A 20,378-nucleotide genomic window follows, 5' to 3' on the forward strand; every position below is an offset into this window, starting at 1 on the left:
CACTTAGGCTCATAGTGGTGGTTGTCGGTTAGAGAATCTCCCACAAAAGTTATATTACTTTTATATATATATAAGTAAAGTTGAGTTTGTTATTGCTTTATCTTTAACAAACTAAGTTCTTTACACTGTTTTACAAGCTTTATATATATATATATATATTGCAAGTGTCTTATTGCTTTATAATGAGTTCAGTTATTCAAGAGTTGTATAGAGCCAAGGTAAGTGTTCCTTCTTACTTTTGTCAAGCTTAAGTTGTTGTTTAGCATTCCAACTCGCATACTCGTACATTCAATGCAGTGATGCCAGTTGGCCTGTATCATCTTATGATGCAGACGCCGGTAACCAGGATCAGCATCCAGCGCCTCGTTGATCCAGTTTAGCACTCAGAGTCAGTGGTGAGCCTCCTTGCATTTCGGAGGACTCTTTTATTCACTTTTAGTCCTTCATTATTAGGATGTTGTGGGGTCTGTCCCAATATCCATCTCAGTATTATAGAGGCTTCATAGACAGTCAAACAATTAGTTATGAGTCTCTCATCTATGTATTTGCAGATACTTTGTTTTGAGACAGAAGTTGCCAATTTGGCTAAGATATTATCATTTTAAACTATTACATGAGTTTATTTTGTTGAGTTAAGTCTTCCGCTGAGTTAAGTAAGCTAGGCCAAGGGTTCGCTTGGGGCCAACAATGGTCTCCGAGTGCCAGTCTCGCCCAGGGTGTAGGCTCGGGGTGTGACAATGATCATCAGATGTTGGGCATGTGCTCAAGCACGGTGTAACACCCCAATTATAGTGTAAGTGTCACTGATTTCCAAGTAGTTTCAAATGTGTACTTAAAGATCTTCTAAGGGAGTTTAGTGAATTGCCCAGTAGAGTATCAATTGCACCATGTTTTGTTTAAGCTTGAATCTACGGTAGGTGGTGGTTTCTTAATGCTGAAAGTATCATTAATGGTGAGTGGGATTGCCACATCACGAACAATCATCGATGCCATCTTTACATGTGCTTCATCTTTAGCAGTTCTACCTGAGTAATAGGGTACTACAGAGTCACTTTCCTTCTCCGATAATGTAAATATCGTTCAAGCTATGCAAATGGCTCCACAAGTTCTCTGTTCTTATCCAATGCAATGTTCTAAATTGCCTACAAAGAGGAACAACTAAGATCAAGTTATCAACACTTGAACACTGAATATATAGATTTGGAAAAATTAAATGTAGACTTATTCTAAAGTCTCCGGTAGCGGCGCAAAAACCTTGTTGCTCCGAAATTCACTCGGAAGTGTACGTGGTCGCGCAAGTAATATAGTATATCTAACAAAGCCAGATTATCTATTTTAAAGGACTTACGATTATTCTAAATCGAATTTATCTAATACCCACATTTTAATGCAAGTGTGCCACAAAAGTTTGGTTTATATTTATAACTATAAATGCAAGAATTTAAGACTTATAATAAGTAACAACGATTCCTTTCAAATTGGATGTTAACAATAATTGGAAAAAATACAGGGCTGCAACGTAACTAAGAATTCATGCTTCGTATTTCTTCAATGGATTTCAGATGGTTATCAAATTATTGATCTACAAGGTTAATATTATGATCATGATCTCTCGACCTCTAATCACCTACCCCAATTGATAGTCTAACTATATCATTGAGCATGATAGACTAAATCAAATGTAGAGCATTAAGCTCAAGGGCGGATCTACTAAAGTTCGTAGGGGTGCCACGCCACCCACGGGCTTCGACGGAAACTCTAGTATATATAGGTATATATCTATAATATAATTACAAATATTAAACGTGCCATCCAAGGAACCAAAAGGCCTTGTGGCGCGGCTGGCTAAGGGTCATATTCTAAAACGGAGGTCACGAGGTCGAATCTCGCTGAGGCCCTGACCGTTTTTTAATTTGCAATTTTAACTTGCTCGCTGAGGCCCTGACAATTTTTTAATTTGCAATTTTAACTTGCTCGCTGAGGCACTGGCAATTTTTTAATTTTCAATTTTAACTTACTTCCTTAATATGACCGCGACACATTATTTTTTTTCCTTGTTTCTAATAGTTGTCTTAATATGGAGTAGTAATTTATAAGTATATTTGACTAGCATGTTACATAAATAATGATCTATTTGTAAATATAAGCAATGATATCGTCATTGATCGTTTTCAAAATATGAAAACTTGTCGAGTACAATTATAAATGAATGATGAATATTTATGATATTTATTGTATAATTGAAAGTTTTAACTTTGTTTACTTTATGATCTCAATCAAATGTGGGGTGCAAATTTGTATTTATATATGGAGGTAGGGAAGGGAAGGGAAAATGGTAAGGTGAGAGTTCAAATAGTCAACCAATTGAGCTAAAGTGATTTTTTCCATGTGAGAAAAAATCTTCCGTTGTCGGTCTTGAATTCGACTTTCAACAAGAGCATCTAAATTAAAACGATAAACTTTTGCTTCGTTGGAGACATCTGATAAAATTGAAACAATGCGGAGAAGATTAGCATGACCCATGCGCAAAGAATTTGTAGTATATATAATACATAAATTGTCATCTTATTATTGTTCATATTTGTCATAGACCGATAAGACGAATAATTCAACTGAAGCCTAAAATTGAGTTAACCGATGAACCTACTTGGCACCCAGAGACTCGAAATCCTGGATCCGCCTCTGATTAAGCTATCTTCTTATTTCTTAACCAAGAACGACACCTAGGTACATCCCCATCCTGAATACAAATAAATTCTAGTGATATGCAAAAAAAGATCATGCTCTTTGTATTCCACGCTCTACCCCTCTATTCATCTCCCGAGTTCAAGAGAAGATAATAAATTTATTCTAATGGCTATCAAGCATCAAAATAGTAATACAAGAACACAAGAGTAATTTAAGTGATAACCAACTTAATCCATAAAATAAATAGTCAACAATCATTCGTAGTCGGAGCCCCCAGAATAGGGGATCTTAGCTACTCATGCTAATAAAAAAAATATAAAGATAATTGTTTTCATCCAAATCAATGACTAAGAAAAAGTAGAAGAAAAGAAACCTAAGGTGAATTCTATTCCTTTGCTCTTGCACTTGATAAAAAACTGAACCCTACGAAAGAGACATAATTTTCTATTTATAGGGTTAAGGAAATAATCTCTTTTCCTTCTTGGATTTGAAATCCTAAAATTTGGGATTTTCATCGGGGCATCAGTGGGGCGGCGTGCCACCATAGTGCCAGACAGTCACTAAAAAATCTATCACTTATTTTAAACCGCAAAATTTAAATACTCCGTAACAAATCAAATCAACTCATATAAAATAAGACGGAGGGAGTAGTATATTATATTTCGTGGTGTTTTGATAACATAGATTTCCCTTAATTATTTTCTTGTCCTCTTTTTGTTATTTTGGGAAAAAGAGCTACTCAATGTAAAAAGAGTGTAGGCACTCTTATCCTGTTGTGAAGATGGTCATGTGTCCTAATCCTAATATAATATAGAGAGAGCTTCACTAACGGCCACACATGGCCTCCATCCCCTTCAAACCCCTTCAACCAACTCAATTCCAATTCCAACTCCAACTCTATTCTTCAACGATTCTACTAAACCCCTTCAAGTTTCATACTACTCTACCAAGAATTTCATCTTCCATTCATGTCACTCACGTGGAGACAACAGAGCAAGAAATTTCACACACCAGAAGAGATAGTAAAACTAATAGTAACGAAAATGGTTCTGGGTTTTCCTCCTTTGCTCCCAAATATAAGAGAGTTGATTCTGGTCAGGAAAATGGTGCCAAAAGAGTTGTTCTTAGAGACAGAAATGCAAAATTGAAACCTAAAAGAAGGACCTCTGAATCTTCCTCTTCCTCTTCTACTAATAATAAGAAGGCGGTGGAGTCAAAGAAGAGTAAAATTGATTCTACATTGAGGATTGGATTAGATATGTGCTCAAAAAGAGGGGATGTACTTAGTGCAATTAGGCTATATGATTTGGCCTTGCTACAAGGAATAGTAATGGGACAGTATCACTATGCTGTACTTCTCTATCTTTGTGCTTCTGCAGCTACTGGTCTCATTCACCCAGCAAAAAGTGGAAGTGGTAGTAGGACTTTGAATGCTCCCAATGAACCTTCTTCTCATAATAACAGCAACGAGTTTAACGTAATTGACCATGATTCACATTTGTTGGGCTCTTCCACTGTAGATGAATTTGTTCAATTTATGAAGAGTAGTGCAAAAAGTTGTAATTTACAAAGTGTAAGACATGATGACAGTGGAATTAAAGTGAGTGAAGATGTAAGACATTATGCACTTACAAGGGGTTTTGAAATCTATGAGAAAATGCTCTCAGATAAGGTACAAATGAATGAAGCAACCCTTACATCTGTTGCAAGAATGGCAATGGCATTAGGCAATGGTGACATGGCATTTCATGTTGTAAAGAAAATGAAAGAAGATGGAATAAACCCCAAACTACGATCGTATGGTCCTTCCTTATCTGTTTTCTGCAATAATGGGGATGTCGACAAGGCATTTATAGTTGAACAACACATGTTGGAGAATGGTATCTATCCAGAGGAACCTGAGCTGGAGGCACTTCTAAAAGTAAGTATAGACGCTGGTAGGAGTGAAAGGGTGTACTATTTGTTGCATAAGCTTAGAGAAGGAATTCGACAAGTCTCACCTTCTACTGCAGATTTGATTGACAAGTGGTTCAACAGCAAGGTAGCTTCAAGGGTGGGAAAAAGAAAATGGGATGTAAGATCCATACACAAAGCTATTAAAAATGGAGGTGGTGGCTGGCATGGACAAGGCTGGTTGGGTAATGGAAAATGGACTGTATCACGTGCAATCGTTGGCTCTGATGGCTGCTGCAAATGCTGTGCTGAGAAGCTCGTCACCATTGATCTTGATCCCGAAGAAACTGAAAAGTTTGCCAAGTCAGTTGCTTCTATAGCTGCGCAGAGAGAGAGAAATTCGAGCTTCCAGAAATTTCAAGTACGTTTTACTAACTGCTCTGATGATTAGTTAGTTGTTCTTGGATCATTAGTGCCTCTTATGAGGGTGAAACATATTTTGATGACTGCAGAGATGGCTTGATTACTATGGACCATTTGAAGCTGTTATTGATGGTGCAAATGTTGGTCTTTACAGCCAAAGAAAGTTTAGGCCATCTAAGGTAAAGTATTGGGTGCCTTGTTAATGAAACATGATATTTTTCAAAAGCTCAGGTCTTTTGCTTTTTCTAATAGACAATTTGCATTCAGGTCAATGCTGTCGTCAATGGAATTCGTCAGATGCTTCCTTCAAAAAAGTGGCCACTAATAGTTTTGCACAATAGACGTATTACTGGAGATAAGATGGATGAACCATTCAATAGATCGTTAGTTGAGAAGTGGAAAAATGCGGATGCGATCTATGCAACACCTACTGGGTCAAATGATGATTGGTGAGACCTGTAATCTTTTATTTCAAGGTCCTTTTCGGTGCATATTCTTAATGCCTTGTATAGAGTTCTTTTTCTAATTTGTCCTAGTGGGAAATGAACTTTTTTCCTCAGGTACTGGCTGTATGCAGCTATAAAATTTCGGTGCTTGCTTGTGACCAATGATGAGATGAGGGACCATTTGTTTCAACTTCTGGGAAATGACTTTTTCCCAAAATGGAAGGAAAGGCATCAGGTTAGTTCTACACTTCAGGAATAGCTGCATGAAATATTGAATTTATTTTTCCGATATGCATGTGACAAGACAGTCATGCATAGGATTCAAAGTAGATTATGACATTAATTTACTATCCAGAAGTATATTCCTCTTGATTGATTGATGCTACATTGCATCAATACAGAGGTTACGCCCAGGGGAAGAGGAATTATCTGGGGTGGGGGAGTTGGTTATGGGTATTGAATTATGTATAAGCAGAACAAGGTTCTGGAGACAAATGGCCTATCGTTGACTGGTTCTCTAACTTACCTCCTCTAGCCATCATAACTATTTTTCCTCATATGACTTAATATTCTCTCTGTAAAGCAAAGTGATCCCTCTTTCTTAGCTTACCTTGCTAAGGGCTACCTCCATCTCCTCATGCATATGCATTAATATCATATAAACTTGAATTTCTCACAGTTATCTGATAAAGGATTTTCCTTTTCTTCATGGAAGGTGCGTTTCAGTTTCTCTGAAACAGGTCCAGTGTTTCACATGCCACCTCCATGTTCTATTGTAATTCAGGTCAGTGACACCTTCTAATCGATATGCTCTGCTATATAACAAATAATATGCTCATGAAAACCAAAATACAAATATAGTTCAGCCCTTCTTATCTATCTTCAGATACAAAATGTGTACTCGAGATTGAGCACATATTAAAAAAATGGTGTACGTGTTGTCATTTAACAAAACCTTTAAATGTAATTCTGTTCCTTTATGTCTCCAGGAGTCAGAAGAAGGATACTGGCATGTACCAATTGCCTCAGAACTTGAATCTGAAGAGGAAAGGACGTGGTTGTGCATTAGGCGTGCCAATTCACCTATGGCAAATCAAGATTCTTCCACTGTAAACATATGTAAGTGCCTTTTACCAAAAAACGGTAAACTGATATAAGAAGATAGTCTTTTGTGAAATCTGATAGATTGGCCAAGTCGCCTAAGTGCCAAATTTGGCTCAAATATCCTCCAAAACATCCCTTGTACATCTTGAAAATGTCATCTTCTTACTGATCCCCATTCCTTATTCTTGTTTTCTAGCTAAAAGAGAGAAATATCAAAAGTTGACACTGTATATAGCCTTAAGATTTGAATGCATGATTTTAACTCAAAAACTTCAGACTCGCTGTATTTTCAAACTTCCCTTCCCCAACTCTATGAATTCTCAATTACTTATAAACTGATGTGTCATGTACACCTTTCACCAAGATTAGCCTGCTTGAGAATATTTGGTAAATATGCCAGGGGCTGATCACTTTTTGGTCCGCCTTTTAGAGTTCAGCCACCGGTTGAAATGTTGATACATAATAACCAGTTTTCAGTTACAAAGATCATTTTTCCCTTAACTTCTTCGTTTGAAAGTGGCAGAGAGCTGCATCTTCATCTTCTCTATGATATCCCTGACTTTTGAACTGCATAGTTTAAACTACAGGAAAACATATTTCCAGGAGCTTGAATTGCTTCAGAAAAAATTGATCGCGTTTGAACTTTTATCAGTTCAAAGTCCAGGAATTTACCTTTAAGTTTGAGGAAAGTTTCTTCACTAATATAGCAAGGCCTGCAAGAAACGTGATTCCAGTCTCAATTAATATCTAGGATGAGTGACTCAGAGGGGGGAGGGGATCATATTAACAGAAAACTTTGAGATACAAAAGTAGTTCAGTGTACCAGTACATCCAAAGACCCATAATTAAGATGAGGAGCATGACGACGATAATAGCGATCAAAGCTGAATGCCTGCAAAGTGCCATTTGCACATTAATATCAGATGTTGAAGCAAAAGCAAAGATGAAAAATTAAAATTAAACTAAATTTGAGATGTACACAATATTCATATTGCAGACGCTACGTATCTCGCCTTTCTCTCGCTTGGCGAGAGTGGTTCAAATTTTTGGACTTCTCGCACCTTTTATCGCCAAGCTAGACCCTTGACCTGTCCAAAATGCTTCGAACTCCAATACATTGTCCTGGAGTTCTAACTTTAAAAAGTGAAACTCCATAATGGTGTCATGGAGTTTGAAATTATTCAAATGAAACTCCATGAATTTTTCCTAGATTTTGAACTGCACAGCTCAAACTCCAGGAACATTTTGAATTCCAGCACAGTGCTTGTGTTTCATATGTAAAATTTTCGACCTGCAACACACTGCTGCAGTTTTTCCATGTTCTCATTATGGGTATTCTGTCCAAATTTGGTTTTCGTATTGAAAAGCAGCTAAAGTTTGAATAGTTATGGAACAGTGGCTAAGTGTCGATTAGGCGTCATGAAAGTGGCAATTTGTATTTTTTTCAAAGATTTGGGGCTTATACCAGTTATTCTTTATGTCCAGCTCCATCAACTTTGATAGTATCAAGTTTTCCAAAGTAGATTGTGCTGTTTCTTTCAATGGAATTGCAAGAAATGTATAGTACATTAAAAGAGCATGGCTAAACGTTAAATGGTCTGTGTGCATGTTCTTTTACATCCTTATCTCAAGATAAATATATGAAGACATTATGGATGATTGGATGTAAAATCAAACATTTTAATTAATCACACAAATGTCCAAGATCTTTTAAATTTTAAAGCATTCGATCCTCGGATTAAATTCTAGTTTCGTTGTTTTGTATTAACAGAGATATATACCTGATATGCACCATTGCTTTCATTGAATAGCAATCCATAGTCTTGTGTACCTTTTCCCGAAGAAGTTGAAATTGTATGTAACATGTTTATTTAGAGTTGTTGTATGTCAATGTCATGCAGCCAAAAATGTTGGTGATCCCACTCACAAATGCCCTCCTACGTCATCAGACCCTCCTCACAACCAGGGAGATGCAAGGTCAAGCACAAGAAGGAAAAATCAAGTTAAGGTGACAGGAAAAAGGCATGGCAGCCATGGTCAGGGTAAGGAAGCACCTGAAGAGATATATAGAAGTCTTAAAAATATATTACAACCGTCAATAACCTTAGATCATTGTTCTATTCTTCCAGAACTGAAGGCCGCAGAGGAGTTAGGGAGTTGCGTAGTCGATTTCCAAATATAATCTCTTTAGTGTGGACTTTGGACCTTTTTGACACAAAAGATGGTGCAAGCAGCCTCCATTCCAGTAGGTATATATACCACATACTTGAACAAGATCTGTTTAATTTGGATCTTTCTGCCATGTAGATTAGATAGGAGTTTTCTGGTATTAGGGAGGAGAAGAAATGGGATGGCAAGGCTTGTCTTGGGTTCTTATTGTAACAGCACTTTGTATGATTTTTGCCAGCATTAAAGGTAGTTTTATTAGTCTTTATGGTAAATAATTTTCTTCAACATTTTTTTGCCTAAATCTGTATGCCAGGTGCAACAAATAATTTGAATCAACACAAATTGATTTTGGACTCGACCTGTGATGTAAGCTACTTCTCTAAACACGTAGCATTTGGGCTGACCCTTTGATAAGAATTGAATTATTTGAAACAAAAACACGAAATAATGTCGAACCAAGAAACTTTGCAAGTTTATACAACTCTATTGACATGCGAGTAGTGGTTAGACCAGCTTTGTTATATGGAGTAAAGTGTTGGTCAATCCATATTCAAAAGTTGCAAGTGAGGGAAATGAGGATGTTGATATGGATGTGTGGACATACCAAGAGCAATAGGATTAGGAATGAGAATATTAGGGATGAAGTGGGAGTGGCCTCCCGAGGGTCTTTGGGAAACAACCTCTCTACCTTGCAAATATAGTGGTAAAGTCTGTGTACACTTTATCCTCTTCAAACTCCATTTCACTGGGCTTCTTGTTGTACTTTACCTATTTGTCATTTCAGACGTAGTAATTTCTATACCTGTCTCAAAACATCAATGACCACACCGTACAATTACCATATATATATATATATATATATATATATATGACAAACACCTATTTGAGAAAAGTTGCAACATAAGTTTAAATTATTTCCATATAAGGTAGAACAGTAGGATGGTGTGCCTTGAAGCAGGAGTTTTAAGTTTTTTCCACAAGGCATAAGTAGTGAATATGTCAGAAGTCAAAACTATCCTAAAGAAAAAAGATGTACAACTCAATCTAGAATCAAGAAAACTAAGAAACACCTACAATGTCCTAGGTAGTAGTCATATATTCATATAGGTGGCCTCTATATGAACTAGACACAGCTCCACAAACAATTTTATGACACTTTCAAATTCAAAGTTCTAACATCAAGTGTGTTATGCCCTAACTGAATTCTATTTGATGCTATGGAATCACATCGAAAGCACCTTATAGAGATATGAATCACTACAATTTCCAATTTAATTATTTTATTCAGTTATATTGATTTTTAAAGCTGAGACAATATTTAATAAAAATACGCAAGATAATGTGAACAATAATAATTTGTGAAAATTCATTAAGCATGGAGAAAAACGTAGACCCAAGTCGATCAGCAAATTTAGCAATCTCTTCTCATAACACCACACTTGTCTATGGAGCTTCTAAGAACCTGAAACTAATAAGAAATAGCAAATGACTATGAACACCATAAACAAGAATGTGGGCTTACCAACAACTTGAAAGCAGTAAGTACTCATGTGTCGTGGATTTACGACACTTGTAATGCTTAAAACTTAGGATTATTGTAAGTCTTTGAGCACATTTTTTGTAGATTTGATGTGTTTTGTCAATGTTTTACAAGAAAACAAGATTTTGGTCGCTGAATGTTAGAAGTCAGGAGTGCAGAAAAGATTGTCATTTATGAGCCATTCTACAAATCGTGGTCTAAACCAAAAGTCGTAGATGAAAGATTAGAGAATGTGAAATAAAGTCTGAGGTTTACGAGCAATAGAAAGAGCTCTAAAAGGTTTCACGAGGCCTAGAAACAAGATCGTAGAAAAAGTATTGAACATATGTAAAAGTGGGCTGCCAAACCACGAGTGCATAAGACGGGCTGTAGAAGCTTGTACGAGCCGTAAACAAGCGCCCATAGATGAGATTCATAGAGTTTGGAAAATAGAAGCCTGAAGACTACGATGGAACATGACGAGCCGTAGAACATTACACACAGACCGTAGATCTCGTCCATGGAAAATGTCCTGGGACTGAATATTCACTGTCGAAGACTCCATGAGCCGTGAACCACGGCCCATACTTGGGGATTGTAACAACTGCCGAATTTCAGCTTTCCCAGAACAGTTTAGATAGGGTTTTGTATGTCCACCCACTTACTTCTACATTCCCAATTCTTATAAGGAATAAAACTCTCATGATCTTTTCACTTTTCATGGGAGTTTGTTTTGGACCTCAGAGATGTATTATTCAGTATGTGCTACAGTTTGGAACTTAGTTAATCTTCTTTTAATATTTAACTAGTGAAAATAGACACCTTCGCGGGAGCATTATTTTATAATGTTAAATAAAAAAAATTATTAAATATACAAAGTTATTTATTTTAAAATATAGTCAATTGAATAAGTTACATAAATTAAAATGGGCGAAATAAAAAAAAATTAAACTTTTTTTGAGATATAAAAACAAAAATTTTCACGTGTAATAAAAGAGTAGTTATTTTCTTTGATTTTTAAAAAGAAAACCCAAAAAAAAATCTAAATTATAAGTAAAATCAAAACATGACTTACATATTTGTACGAATAAAAAAAATTAAAATTAAAAGATCATGCCATAAAAATTTTGGGGGACCTCTTGAATTGATAGAGGAAAGCATTCATTCCAAAATACAGACAACATTATTTATGACATTTGAGGTTTATTCGACCTTAAGACTCACATCTTATACTATTCTGTCTATTCATGACATTTGAGGTACTATCCCCAGCTCTTAAAAGCGTGTTTCAACAGAACCATCCCTTCTCCCACGACACACACACACACCTTATTCCCAAGAAACATGCCAAAGAAGAATAAGCTAAAGAAAATTTTGCTTTCCATTTCAAATAAAGATCCTCACTGGAACAACCAGATACAAGCTCAAAGTGGTAAAAGAGTGTATACCTTGTGTGGAGCACCAATAAAGTCATAAGGGACACATCTTCTGTTTACAACATCGCGGATCAAAAGTTTCTGACCATTGTAAGTGGTCAAGATTGATATCTTATTCGCAGGATATCCAAGTAATCGCATATACATAAAGACACTGACCATGTATTCAGCCTCTCCCTCATTTTGATAGAACCAAGGGGAAGGAGCACTTTCACCTCTGCCATTGTAATCGGGCACATCTACCAACTGATAGTCATATGAGAATCAAGCATTTGCTTTATGGAAGACCGCATTCTCCTTCACATAAGGCAGATCCCCCAGTTCTCTGTATCTCCAATTGTAAAGCCGTGCCCTACCCTGCGCATTGAGCTCAATATATGGAATCCCTAGTCTGACAAATCTTGTGAAGAGACTCTGATCCATGTGGCTGTACTTCTGAAAAGCCATATTTTTCACGACAGGGGGCAATTGATGATGGTCGCCAATCAGTGTACAGCGTTTAAGCCGAGCATAGCCATCTTCCTGCCTCTGAAGCAACATTGGGATGAAAATTTCAATTTCCAAAATTTGGGCACTTTCTTCCATCAACAGATTGTCATACTTAAAACCCACTTGAAGAAAATCCTTCCTTTTAAGTGCTGCATGAGTGCAGGTCATTGCCACAATTTTTGCCTGTTTGGTCATCAGGTAATTAGACCGATCAACAGTGGACTTGAGCAATTCAATTGCTCTACATTCTTCGAGCTCTTGAAACATTGTTTTCAAATGACGAAAGCACCCCTTAGCTGAACGCATGTCCTTTCCAATGACTGACCCGTGAAAACTGGCTGGGGAGTATCAGAAAAAAATTCCTTAAATGGAAACCTATCCTGAACAATGGTTGGGTTATCTTGCTCTGCAGCGCAAGCAGCTAAAAATTGTTCCCACCGTGAGTATACATGAAGCAGCCAGAAGTATCCCGCAGTTTCACATGTATAACCAACATCTTCAGGAAGTCGAAGGGACCTTGCAAGGCGTTCGACTTCACTAAGCAGTTCTAGCCGCCGAACAAGCATGGCATTTACTCTCCCCTGACTACTGAAGTCAAGATCAGTTGCTAATTCTTGCTCTCCCTGACCAAGCCGGAGAAGGTAGCGAGCTGGCACATCTCTCCATAGTAATTACAGCAGTGGAACGTCATTATATGTTACAATAAGATTGCAAAATTGCAGCAAATATCACATTTCAAATGAATAAAACTCATATCAAAGACCCAGAAAATATCCTACTTGCATTATCTTATCAGAAAGATCATTTAAATCTTGATTCGAATGAGTGATTTTCAGGGTCCGTTGAGAAGGGCAATTATGATAGAGAACATTCAAAACCTGCACAGCCGTATCAGTCTTTCCCGTACCAGGGGGTCCCACAACCATGGATAAACCTGGCTGAACGCCTGAGATGATTGCTCCAACCTACATACGCCAAAGAAAGAAAAAATTTCAGAGTAAACTTAGTGGGACAATCATATTACTAAACCAAATTAAAGACTTGAACCTTAAAAGAGACGAGCAACAAGGAGAGTGAAAGAAGCCAAAGAAAGCAAAAATTTCAGAGTAAACTTCAAGTGGAACAATCAGATTATCAAACCAAATTAAAGCAATCAGACTTGAATCTTAAAAGAGAGAGCTACAAGGAGAGTGAAAGAGAGCAATAACTTGAAGTCGAAGAAATTTGATTTGATTGTATGGAAGAAAGATAACACCAGCATGAGAGGAGCACAGATTTGTTTTACTTTGCTTTATCTCTTGCCTTTCAAACAGATACAATCTCGTTAAATCAAGCAATCCACTATGCCTCACTCCCTATCTAGTGGGAGCCGACTATATGAAACCTTTATGTCCATTATGCTCAATTTGGGATTCTCTACAACTAAAGGTTCACTAATTTCGCACTTAAATGCCCACCAACATAAAAGTCACAGGCCAAATCAAAAAATCTTGAGTGGAACAACTATCATAATCCCCAAGCACTCCCTCCATCCATAATTCATGGAGCTCTAACTTGACCAACTTCCGAAGCTAAATCAGACTAGATAAATTTACTTCTTTTAAAATCAAAATTTGCACATTTGGAAACTACACCCAGAGTGACATATCAGTGTCTATTAAGATGAAGTGCACTTCTGCACTACATTTATATCAGTGAAGTTGCATCACTGGTCTTGATATCTATAAAATTATTCTTGATATTTTGCACAGGTTTACTCCATTTATGAAGCTGTCATACTTGTAAAAATGATATTTTTCATAGGTTTCCTTCATTTATTTGGTGTATAAAATTTGCATGTTGTTGTTCTTGTTCATGCCGTTGGATCTAAACTGAGCAAAATTGCAGAAAAAACAGCATCAAAACAGCAGGCAGAACTAAACCAAAAATCCACCAAAAACTGGATTAAAACAGCAGCAAAGACTCAAAAACTGCACTTAGACAACAACCAAAGCTGGACCAAAATAGCTTAGGGATTAAAATAATATGAAAAAATTAATTTCAGGGGTTTAAATAATGTGGAAAAATCAAGTCTAGGGAGTAATAGGACCCTCCCATAGTTTAGGTGTGTAACTAGCAATTTCACTGTAGCTCAGGGGTTCTTACATCTTATCTCTAATCCAAATTAAGTATATTTTACCTAATGAGGCACCATATAGTTGCTGAATTCCGCACAAGTATCACATGCTGGATTCAAAATATATTGCACTAAACCAAATTCAAGTCCCACATTCATATATTTCATTACATGTCAAGCACTTGCCCACTTTGTAGGCATTTTAAAATTCGATCTGCAAGCATGTCAGTCTCACTGTACTTGAAATCTGTGGGTTGTAGCACTACGTGTAATTAAATTGGCAAAACTTTTTGACTAAAGCAAGATTTATGAGCTCACAAGCACATATTAGATTCAGCCTTTTTAAGAAACAAGTGATTTTCTGTTAGATGGAAGGGAACTACCTTATACCACAAGCCTCTGTTGTACAGTTGCATTAGCAGCCTCTTCAGCACTGAGAGGCTCGAATGAAGGACGGATAGACAGTAAAAAAGAGAACATCATGCTCTTTAAGTGCATTCCATTGTGACCTTATTTGTGATTAGTAGCTGGAGATACTGAAAGTAACTTCTGCTGTTACAGCAGCTGGCTTTACTTCGCCTATATTTGGTTGTTCAACTTCTGTAATCTTAAATTCTTTAACTGGCACAGCCATTCTCGACCAACCTCGAAAGGCTGGCTCTCCTTCATTATTGATATAAGCAAGGAGATGTGGCACAGCCTCTTGGATGTCCTCACGGATTTCATAAGTCGATTCAAGGCGAAAGAGGTTAAAGTTTCTAAGAAAATAGTCGTGAAGTGTCAAAAACTGTAGGTTGAGCTTTGGAAGAGCCAGGCATCCTTCCCCAGTATAGTTGATGCTTGGTACAAGGCTTTCATCCCACATTATTTACTCGTTAGGCTAAAGAGGAAGAGTATTTATGGCCTCTTTCTGTGATTGTTGTCTCTCAAAGAAAGATACCATTACTTCAATTAAGAAATCAACTGTCTGAGCATGGATCATCAACTGATATCAGTTTTAGCTGCAATCAAGGAGGAGGTATCAGACAAGCAATGACAATCTTGCAGAAGATAATTACTCTAGCTATCGCTGAGTTAGGCAAGTACAACTACCATAGAGATTAGAGAGAAAATGCAGTAATACTAAACAGTTAGCAATAATAACCAGAAAGCAATTTTGAAGTACAAGATGCATTTTCTAGGCCACCACCAACGCACCACTGACTTAGCAGTTTAAGATGCACTATGCGACATGATATCTCCCAAAGCGTACAGCAACAGAAATGTGTGTACTTTGTAAAAAGAACATTTATCTATATTCTTTGCAAATATAACAAGGTTTGCTTGAGAGGGAGTGCACAGACCAACCGCCACATCAACCAGCAATGATCAGAAATCCACTTCAATGAAAAAGCATATTTTCTAAAGAACATGTTTTAGCTTTTGTCATACAGCTATATAAGTTGCCCAGAAGTTCCTAGTCATGTGCCTTAAATGTCTTCTTTTCTTTTTTTGGGTCCTTATAGACCTCAATGCCCTGAAACGAACAATCATTCCTCCATCATTTCAAAGGTAACCAGGTTCATCATTTTTAGATACCCTAGACAACAATCTGAATGAAATGTATAATCATATGAAAAAATAATTATTTAGCAAGAACAATCTGGAGATGCACTGATGCCGATATGGAAATAGACAAGGAGGAGTTGGCATCTTTAATAGACCCCAACAGTGTTTTCAAAAACGTTTTTGGGGCGAGTCCCAGGGTGAGTCTCGGGGCGGGGCGTACCAAAAATGCTCCGGGGCATAAATTAAAGACGTAGATCCATAAGGCGTAAGTCCTAAAATTTGAGGCGTAAGTCCCAAGCATAAAAACGTAAGTCCTGGGCGTAAAAATGTACGCCTGGGCGTTTTTAATTTATTCTTTTGAACTTTTTTTGTTTTAAACCATATTTTTATTATTGGTGTAATGATATTTCTCAAACAGTAATTATAATACTTTTTTTCTTTATTATTGATTATTAATACTTATCTCAAATAAAAATCATAATATAATTTCCATATATTATAGGTTATTTATAAAAAATTATTTGTAAAATCATTAAAAGGTTTACTTTTGCTTATTTTATTAGTAATAAAATTATAAAATTAAACATACATGAGATTGTGCCCCGTAGCTCCATGGGACTTACGCCCCGTGTCTCGGGGCTTACGTCCCGCCCCGTACTGTATAAAATGTCTCGCCTCACGCCCCCGCCTTTTAAAACACTGGACCCCAATATATCAAATCAATGGAGGAAGCCAAATAGTATAAACAAACCAAATTGTTTTCCATTTTTTAGGTTCACCAGAGAGGAGAACATGTAAAGACAAGTGAGAATAGTTGTAATACCACTGGCCATTAAATCAGTGGTTTACAGAGATATAACTCCTTCAGGGCTAATCTATCTTTGAATCTTATATCTCCATAAGAAAGTTGCTGAGTCATTAACTGTCAGAAAGTTGATTTAGTCATCGTCTAGGGACTAGGTGTCACTACTTCTGCTGAAATCTAATTCTCACAGAATTTGAGGAACGATGTACACCAATAGAAGCCATACAAACATTCCTATCAACACCGTCGAAGAATATCACTGAAGGGTTTTAGTATCCCTTCACCAACAGCTTTAGCCAACAACTAACTTCTACAACACAAGCAGTGCACCTTAGTCCCTTGGTAGACTCCAAGTACACACAAATTTTTCCTCATGGAAAATACCAAAAGGGTGAATCGAAGAACTTTACATGATAAATAATGCACAGTGATCCTATTCTATGTCATATATAAGAGAGATAGTAAACAGCCATATCACAAACCTTCCGGCATACTAAATCTCTCAGCTCCTCAGGAGTAAGCACAGAAAGTTTCTTAGATAGATCAGCACGCCTGTGTATTGCACCAACATTTGCCAATGCAAGTTCCCGTAGCTACAGAAACAGAGGAGAGCGGGAGATCTAAACAAATTGGATATGATACAGTTAGATTGTCCACAAAGACTGACATTATCGTAAAAGAAACAATATATAGAGCTGCTCATCATCATCAAAAGAAACAGAAATCAGAACAGACCTTGGGTATCTTCTTAAATGCAAGAAGCTGGAATGACTGGAAATGATCATAATGAGCCTGATTTTCTTTGGCTATATGTTGCTTCAGTTGGCCAACATAAACAGACTAGTCACCACTACTTTTTTTCCTTTTGGGCAAAAAGAATAGTTACATTATCCTACACTATCTTATTAAAACTTAAGGGGTAGTATATTACACACTGTCAACTAAATATTTGTGGTCTCTATGCCTTTATATGTGAATATGAGCATGAGGCACACGGGTCGAACTAAGGATAAAGTTCATCTTTGAAGTTGATTTCTAGCTTTTTCTTTAGCTTTAAAGCTATTACTTGATTTTGTTCTTAGAAACTATGTTGGATGACTAAGCTCCTCAACTGGTGCGACTTCAGTCATTAAATGAAGGAAGAGCCCATCTTTTCTATTGCGAGACTGAGTGTTTTGTATATAATTTTGCTCTGTCATAATGTTTGGTTGCTTTATTCAATGTGGTTTGCTCTTTTATTTCACTGTGGTCACCCTTTTTACTATAAGCATTAAATTGTGCGAATTTTCAAAGTGAACTTATGTTTTGTTTTCTTAATCACAGGGACAACGGTCAAACAATCACATATGGCATCGACCGAAGAGGACTATGAAGGCACTTACTATTATCTTCTTTTTCCCCCATATGTATATGTATACAATATCACAATGAGTTATTGTGTTGTATATATTTCATTGACTTTAAAATAATGAAAGTATTTATAATATTCGTTTTGAGAAAGATTTTTGGTGTTTGTTTACTGATATTGGATGCTTTTAATATTGATTCACAATTGATTTCCACATGTATATTAATTTTAGAAATCATGCAGCCACAAAGAATCTATTAGAATTTTGGTTGTTGAAAAATATGATTTTAGTGGCGACAAGAAATTGCCACAAAAAATAATTATGTTTTGTGGCGACATTTGTCGCCACTATATCTATTGTGTCAACGAGTGTTGCCCCTAAAAGTATAAGGTTTTTTGGGGAGACCTCGTCGCCACTAAAGATCACTCTTTAGTAGCGACCTACCCAAAATCCAACGTATGTAGGTGTTTTTAGCAACGCATGGGTATGTTTTTTGTAGCGACTATAGTCGCCACAGAGACCCTTTTTGGGGCGCACTCAAAAGTCGTCACAATAAACCTTTAGCAATGGAAGTACTTGCAGCAACTGGAATGTCGCCACTGAAAGTATTTAGTGGCGATTTTGTTGGCTTTTAGCGACTTTGGTTGCCACAAAAAGACAGACTTCTTAGTTTCAGATTGAGAGTTTCCTATGGACAGAGGTTGAGTAGTGACCACTGGCTCCACATCTGACTCAGGTTAACCTGTGATTCTGAAGACTGCCTTAGTACAATCTGAGTGTCTATACTTGGGCCAGAGGATTCCACATTTTGCCTTTGAGAGTTGTAGTAGGGTGTCTCATAGATATGACTGTAAGGATCTGATGGAGGAAACAAGATGTGAGCAGTAAGCGAATGACTTTTGAACGGAAAGGTGTCTTCCCTAAATATGACATCCCTGCTGACAAATAGATTTTTGGTGTATATATCATATAGAAGATATCCTTTCTGAGTTGTAGAATATCCCATATGGATTGTCATTCTAGATCTACGTTGTAACATGTCAGTCTCTTTGAGAATTTTTGCATAACACAAGCATCCGAGAACCTTTAGATGAGTCAGATAAGGTCTTTTATCGTATAAAACTTCATACGAAGACTTGTTTTGCAGGACTGAACTAGGAAATCTATTGATTAAATAAACAGCTGCTAGCTGCTAACACACAGTCTCCACAACTTGATAGGTATTTGAGCCTTAAACTTAATGGCTCTAGTCATTTCAAGCAAGTGCCTATGCTTTCCTCTCAGCCACCCCATTATGCTGAGGGGTATATCATATATGCACAACTTGTTTGATGAATTATGCCAAGTTTATTGAACATGTTACCACATGCTGAGTTAACAAACTCAGTTCCATTGTCTCACCTTACTATTTTAACCAACTTATCAAACTGAGTTCTTACTTGAGTTGGAAACTGTTGAATCACTACACACACATCAGACTTTACTTTCAGCAAAAATACCCATGACATTCTAGTAAAATCATCCACCACAGTTAAGAAATATCTATGACCATCAAAAGTAGTAACTCTGTAAGGACCCCAAAAATGACAAGTGGTATAACAAATTCATAGGTATGCTTGCTCCCACATCCCAAAGTCGCAAGCTTGATTTGAACTACATTGATCGAAGCAAAAGATTGATAGCTCATACAAGGACAAAAAAAGAAATAAAGACAAGTGGTATAACAACTCCATAGGTATGCTTGCTCCCACAAGCATCAAAAACACTAACCAATAAACAGAACCTGCAGCAGAAACCAGGTAGCTGACCCAAAGCGCCTTTGCACTAAAATGCCCGCTATGCACAGGGTCTAGGGAAGGGCCCAGCCACAAGGGCATACTGACTGTAGCCTTACCTAGCATTTCTACCAGAGGTTGTTTCTAAGGCTTGAACCCATGACTTATCACATGGCAGCAACTTTACCCCTTACTCCAAGACTCCCTTTCTCTAATATTCCCATTTGCGTCTTGGTACTAAGTGTTTTCTAAAGCATTTTTGTTTAAAACTTAGATGCTATTACAGCATGCTGATGCAAATAACAAAAGATCACCAGCATACAAAAACGTAAAAAAGCAAATAGAGATGCAAAATAATTTCAAAACCTAACTTCTACAAACGATTTTCAGAGTCAAATCCATTCAAATTTTAGACAAAAAAAATTGTTTGAATAGTCCAGAAACCCATTTGATTTCTCTAATCAATCAGGCCAAAGTTTGTTCAGGACTTTCACCAACATAGTTTGTGTTGCATTGGTGGAACTGCTTCACCCTTAAAAAGAGGTCTTGGGTTGGCGCACTGCAATGTGTAATCCGGATTTTGTTGGGGTATCAATGAAGGCTCCGGACACCAAATGG

General features: G+C 37.0%; 1 protein-coding gene, 1 non-coding gene and 1 pseudogene across 3 annotated transcripts; 2 read left to right on the forward strand and 1 right to left on the reverse strand.

The window, feature by feature from the left end:
* The first annotated feature begins 2,464 nt into the window (after nucleotides 1-2,464).
* Nucleotides 2,465-2,562, forward strand: LOC125878103 (U6 spliceosomal RNA). The gene has a single exon (XR_007447718.1). It is a non-coding gene; the product is annotated as a U6 spliceosomal RNA (small nuclear RNA).
* An 891-nt stretch (nucleotides 2,563-3,453) lies between these two features.
* LOC125876649 (proteinaceous RNase P 1, chloroplastic/mitochondrial-like) lies at nucleotides 3,454-9,008 on the forward strand. Of its 2 annotated transcripts, XM_049557871.1 has the most exons (8): nucleotides 3,454-5,002; nucleotides 5,094-5,183; nucleotides 5,272-5,453; nucleotides 5,565-5,685; nucleotides 6,166-6,234; nucleotides 6,440-6,569; nucleotides 8,456-8,596; nucleotides 8,684-9,008. In XM_049557871.1, exons 1-8 carry the CDS (start codon nucleotides 3,527-3,529, stop codon nucleotides 8,734-8,736), a joined length of 2,262 nt encoding a protein of 753 aa, XP_049413828.1. In that variant the 5' UTR covers nucleotides 3,454-3,526; the 3' UTR covers nucleotides 8,737-9,008. The 2 variants fall into 2 exon arrangements, with proteins under 2 accessions (XP_049413828.1, XP_049413827.1); XM_049557870.1 differs by having other exon boundaries at nucleotides 8,456-9,008.
* Nucleotides 9,009-11,666: 2,658 nt separating this feature from the next.
* On the reverse strand, nucleotides 11,667-19,886 carry LOC125877495 (uncharacterized; annotated as a pseudogene).
* Between the last annotated feature and the right edge of the window lie 492 nt (nucleotides 19,887-20,378).

The sequence above is a fragment of the Solanum stenotomum genome, chromosome 9, assembly GCF_019186545.1.
Source record: "Solanum stenotomum isolate F172 chromosome 9, ASM1918654v1, whole genome shotgun sequence".
Lineage (NCBI taxonomy): Eukaryota > Viridiplantae > Streptophyta > Magnoliopsida > Solanales > Solanaceae > Solanum > Solanum stenotomum.